Source organism: Coffea arabica, chromosome 10c (assembly GCF_036785885.1).
Source record: "Coffea arabica cultivar ET-39 chromosome 10c, Coffea Arabica ET-39 HiFi, whole genome shotgun sequence".
Taxonomy (NCBI): Eukaryota; Viridiplantae; Streptophyta; class Magnoliopsida; order Gentianales; family Rubiaceae; genus Coffea; species Coffea arabica.
Window position 1 is genome coordinate 11,829,220 of NC_092329.1, and position 5,706 is coordinate 11,834,925.

Consider the following 5,706-nt stretch of genomic DNA (forward strand, 5'->3'; position numbering starts at 1 on the left):
GAAGAAGAAGAAGAAAAAGTGAAGAAATGCTGAACCGAAGCCTCGGTTCTGCTATATGCCCGAAGCGATACATGCTCGGATCCTATAGATCAGGCCTCGGATCGCTTGAAGCTTGGATTGGATTGTACAGAAGTTTATTCGAGCCCTCGGATCCTCTCGTTTCTGCAACAATTGCAGAAACTGCAATTTTTTCCAATTCTGACAACCTTTCCTGCAATTTCTGAATTCCATTTTTAAATGAAAATTTTTCAACTTTTTTCTTCACACGCAAGTGTAATATGCTCTAAACAACTATTCCACCCCTCAAAAATGAATAAAAAACATCTAGATCATAATTCGATATTTCCAGTTGTTGGGTCATATTTGCACTTTAACATGAAATAACCCTAAACACACTTCAAATGAGCACATAAACATATATATATATATATGTGTGTGTGTGTGTGTGTGTGTGTATACTGATTAACATCAACTCTCACTTGTAAATCATAAAAATACTGCTTTTAGGCTCATAGTAAGAACTATCAAGTGCTAAAAAGCAGTAAACACACTTATACCTCCCTTTTCAACTATCGTTCTCCCAATGCACCTCCAAGATAAACGTTCAAACTCTGGTAGCCCCCTACAAACAAATAAAATACATATAATTAGAAAACCACATCAAACCAAAATGCAAGAAACACATGAAAAATAACACAACTATAATATTAATATTGGGTTGCTTCCCAACAAGCGCTTTGTTTAAAGTCGTTATGCTCGACTTTCCTCAGTCTTCTCTAATTTTCAAATGTGTTTCCCAAGGAGTAAATCACTCCTTTAGGGACCCCCTCTCCGGCTAAATAAGGCTTCAATCGCTGACTGTTCACTTTGAATGGGGCATCATTATCCCCCTTAATCTCCACCGCTCCATAAGAAAATGTGCGAACCACTTCAAATGGGCTGGACCATCAAGACTTAAATTTTCTAGGGAACAATCTAAACCTTGAGTTAAACAATAGAACATTTTGCCCTTCTTCAAAATGCTTGGGGAAGATGTGTTTATCATGCTAGAATTTCACTTTTTCTTTGTAAATCTTGGCATTCTCATACGAAGTTAAACGCAATTCCTCCAATTCGCTTAATTCGAGCATTCTCTTTTCACCTACAGATTTAAAATTAAAATTAATAGCCTTAATGGCTCAATAAACTTTATATTCTGTTTCTATAGGCAAATGACACGTTTTTTCATAAATAAACTTATATAGAGATATTCCCAACGGCGTTTTAAATGCCGTTCTATACGCCTACAAAGTATATTTTAACTTGTTTGACTAATCCTTTCTCGATCGATTGATGGTTTTCTCTAAAATGAGTTTGATCTCCGGGTTGGCCAACTCTGCTTGGCCATTGGCTTAAGGATGATAGGGAAGTGACATTTTATGCCTACATCCATATTTAAGCAACAAAGTGTCAATGAATTTATTACAAAAATACTTACCTTCATCGCTTATAATCGCTTTTGAGACTTCAAACCTATAAAATATGTTCCGTTTTAGGAATTTAAGCACAACCTTAGCATCGTTAGTTTGTGAAGGAATGACCTCCACCTATTTAGAGACATAATGAACTGCTAAGAGAATGTACTTGTTATTAAAAGAGTTAGGAAATGGTCCTATAAAATCAATGCCCCAAATGTCAAATAACTCAATTTTCAAATATATAGTTAGAAGCATTTCATTCTTTCTTGAGATATTACCAATTCTTTGACATTGATCACAACTCTTAACCCAATTTCTAGCATCTCGGTATATAGTTGGTCAATAAAATCTTGATTGCTATACCTTTGTCACGGTCTTAGTTGTACTAAAATGGCCTATTGTCTTAAGGGTGTAACAATGCGTTAAAATACTATGTACCTCTTCTTCTGGAACGCATCTTCTAATTATTCCATCTGTACAATGTTTGAAGAAGAATGGTTCCTTCCAAAAGTAATGTTTAGCATCATTTAAGAACTTTTTTCTTTGGTGGGAATTCAAATCACTTAGTAATACTCCACTAATTACAAAGTTAACTAAGTCGACATACCATGGTGACTTTTGAATAGCTAATAAGAACTCATCCAGAAATTCTTCTTTAATGGGAATATGGTCTTCTTGAGGCATGTTCTCCAATTTAAAAAGATGATCTGCGACTAAATTTTCGAATCCTTTTTTATCTTTGATCTCCAAATCAGATTCCTGCAATAATAAGATCCACTGAATTAGTTGAAGTTTTGCATCTTTCTTATTTAAAAAATATTTTAGTGTTGCATGATCGGTATAAACGATGACTTTAGATCCCATTAAATAAAATCTAAACTTATCCAATGCAAATATTACTGCTAGCAACTCCTCCGTTGTCGCATAATTGATTTGAGTTTCATTTAGCATTTTACTTGCATAGTAAATAACATGAAGTTGCTTATCGTGCTTTTGTCCAAGAACAGTTCCCAGCGCAAAATCACTAGCATCACACATCAATTCGAAAGGTAAATTCCAATCCGGTGATGTTATTATGGGTGCAGAGACAAGTTCCATTTTCAACCTATTAAAAGCAAGTAAGCAGTCATCATTAAAGTGAAAAGGAACATCTTTTGCAAGTAATTCATATAAAGGTTTAGCAATCTTAGAGAAATCCTTAATAAACCGCCAATAGAACCCCACATGTCCATGAAAGTTTCGAATGCCTTTCACATTGGTGGGTGGAGGCATTCTCTTAATCACTTCTAACTTGCCTTGATCTATCTCAATACTTTTTGAAGAAATTTTATGGTCTAGAACAATATCCTTACAAACCATTAAGTGACATTTTTTCCAATTGAATACAAGGTTTGTGTCTTCACATCTCTGCAAAATTAGATCTAAATTATTATGGCAATGATCATAAGTAGATCCAAATACAGAAAAGTCATCCATGAAGATTTTTATAATTTTCTCATTAAAATCGGAGAAAATTGCCATCATGCAACGTCGAAAAGTGGCCGGTGCATTGCACAGTCCAAAAGGCATTCTTCGAAATGCAAAAGTGCCGTAGGGACAGGTGAATGTGGCTTTCTCTTGATCTTCCGGTACAATGACTATTTGATTGTATCCTGAAAAATCATCCAAAAATAATAAAATTCATATCCCGCCAACCTTTCTATCATTTGATCAAGGAAAGGAAGAGGGAAATGATCCTTTCTAATAGTTACATTCAGTTTTCTATAATCAATACAAACTCGCTTTTTTCATCATTTTTACCATGTACTATGATTATTCCTCCCTTTTTTGGTACTACATGAATAGGAGAAATCCAAACACTATCAGAGATTGAAAAAATTATACCTTCATTCAACCATTTAAGGATTTCTACTCTTACCACTTTTTTCATGTTTGGATTTAACTTTTTTGAGTCTCAATCACCGGTTTAGCGTTTTTTTCCAACAAAATCCGATACATACAAATAGTTGGACTGATTCCTTTGATATCAGAATGGTCCATCCTATAGCATTTAAATGCTTCCTCAAAACGCGTAAGAACTTGCCAAATTGCTCCTCATCAAATGCGGCATTGACAATCACCGGCAATGTCTCCTTTTCTCTAAGAAATGCATATTTGAAATGTTTAGGAAGTTGTTTAAGTTCAAGCCATGGAACTTGCTCACACGATGGTGGGGGTAGCCCTTTGCTCAACCCTAACTCCTCATACGCATTGCTCCTTTTGTAAGAGACTTGTGTTTGCAAATATTTGGTCATTTCTTCTACTTTTTCCTCTTGCAAGCCATGTTTAACATCAATTATAGTACCTGCAGTGGCCAGAAATGGTCTACCAAGAATAATAGGTACATTGACATCCTCCTTCATATCTAAAACAACAAAATCAATGAGTATGATGAATTTTTGCACTTTAATAAGCACATTCTCCAATATACCCATTAGATGTCTAATAGATCTATCAGCCAATTATAAAGAAATGTTAGTACACTTTAATTCTTTCAACCCCAATTACCTAGCCACAGTCAAAAGAATCAATGAAACACTAGCACCAAGGTCACATAATGCTTTAAAAAATTCTACATTATCAATAGTGCAACGAACGGTGAAACTCCCTGGTTCTTTCAACTTTGGTGACAATTTATTTTGTATGATAAAATTACATTCCTCTGTTAATGCAATAGTCTCGATATCTTCTAATTTTCTTTTCTTAGTTATTATCTCCTTGAGAAACTTTGCGTATGAAGGAATCTGCAAAATAGTATCAACAAAAGGAATGTTAATATGTAATTGTTTGAAAATGTTGGCAAACTTCTCAAATTCTTTGTCACTTCTCGATGGTTTCAATCTTTGTGGAAATGACACCGGTGGGAAGAATTGGTGTCGTCTCTACAATCTGTGGCTCGTTTTCTTCCACCGTGTCTTTTCCCTTACTTTTCTTGCTATGCTCTCCTAACTCACTCAACTGCTTGTTTTCTTTTCTTTCTTGTTCTCTCACACTTTCACCCACAGGCGGCTCACCCACTTCCTTACCACTACGGAGGGTTATGGCCTTCACATGCTCCTTTGGGTTCACCTCAGTCTTGCTAAGTAAATCCCCTTGGTTCCGATTGTTGACCGCATTAGCTATTTGACCTAATTGGACCTCGACATTCTTATACATATTGGTGAGTTAATCCATCCTTCCCTCAATTCTTTCAAACCGTTGAGTAGTGGCACTAGCTAATTTTTTAATTTTATCATTTAATACATTTGCTATTTTTTCAATTGCCAATTCCCAACCTGGTTTAGACTCCGAAAGTGGTTGTTTAGGTTGAAAACCCGGTGGATTCATCGGTATTTGTTAGTTCCCTTGATCTTTAGATCCAAAGTTTGGATGATTATGCCACCCTGGATTATAGGTATTGGAGTATCGATTATTTTCGGGTGGACGATTGTAATTGTTGAGATATTGAATCTGTTCGCTGTTAGAACACATAAAATCATCATGATCTCCTCCACAGTTAGTACAATACGCAACAACAACTCCTTGGTTAGAACTAGAACCAACTTGCCTATTAAGCATCTTAACCACATTATCCATCTTTGCACTTAACATATTCAAGGTATCTATTTCAAGCATACCCGGGACTCTCCTTGTATTACCTCCTTCGTTAGTCCATTGGTAATTATTAGCAGTCATTTCTTCAATCAATTGTTGAGTTTTCTCGGCCGACTTTCCCATCAAAGCTCCTCCCGCCGTCGCATCTACATGCATCTTTGTTGGGTAGGTGAGTCCATTGTAAAATATTTGGACTATTAGTCAATCGGGTAGACCATGATGAGGACACCTTCGTTGTAACTCCCGATAGTGCTCTCAAGTTTTGTACAATGTCTCTCCTTTCTGTTGAGAGAAACTCGTTATATCCATTCTGAGTTTAGCAATTTTTTCCAGTGAAAAGAATTTATTAAGAAAAACTTTAGCTAATTCCACCCAAATAGTAAAAGTGTTTGGAGGATGAGATAGTAACCAAACCTTGGCCTTGTCCCTTAGTGAAAATGGAAATAATCGAAACTTAATTGCATCATCACTAACACCATTAAGTTTTATTGTATCACAAATTTCAAGAAATGTTGATAAGTGAGAATTTGGATCTTTGGTAGCATTACCTCCATATTGAGATTGTTGAACCATTTGTATAAGAGATGGTTTAATTTCAAAATTGTTAGCATTTATC

At 35.5% G+C, this 5,706-nt stretch overlaps 1 protein-coding gene and 1 non-coding gene across 2 annotated transcripts; one reads left to right on the forward strand and one right to left on the reverse strand.

The window, feature by feature from the left end:
- Positions 1 to 569: 569 nt before the first annotated feature.
- On the reverse strand, positions 570 to 5,246 carry LOC140015779 (uncharacterized). Its single transcript, XM_072068594.1, has 7 exons — positions 5,040 to 5,246; positions 4,153 to 4,240; positions 3,458 to 3,861; positions 2,358 to 2,864; positions 2,065 to 2,216; positions 1,478 to 1,512; positions 570 to 622 (listed from the first exon to the last, which is right to left on the reverse strand). Exons 1-7 carry the CDS (start codon positions 5,244 to 5,246, stop codon positions 570 to 572), a joined length of 1,446 nt encoding a protein of 481 aa, XP_071924695.1.
- A 55-nt stretch (positions 5,247 to 5,301) lies between these two features.
- LOC113715278 (small nucleolar RNA R71) lies at positions 5,302 to 5,408 on the forward strand. The gene has a single exon (XR_003453914.1). It is a non-coding gene; the product is annotated as a small nucleolar RNA R71 (small nucleolar RNA).
- Positions 5,409 to 5,706: the final 298 nt, after the last annotated feature.

What these genes read in the sequence shown, in the direction of transcription:
- LOC140015779 (XM_072068594.1), bottom strand. Translation starts at nt 5,246, where the DNA reads ATGCATGTAGATGCGACGGCGGGAGGAGCTTTGATGGGAAAGTCGGCC. An exon ending in AGGAATCAGTCCAACTATTT is followed by an intron (nt 2,865 to 3,457) that starts GTATGTATCGGA and finishes CTAATTTTGCAG; the next exon opens with AGATGTGAAGACACAAACCT. An exon ending in GCTATTCAAAAGTCACCATG is followed by an intron (nt 1,513 to 2,064) that starts GTATGTCGACTT and finishes CATATTTTATAG; the next exon opens with GTTTGAAGTCTCAAAAGCGA.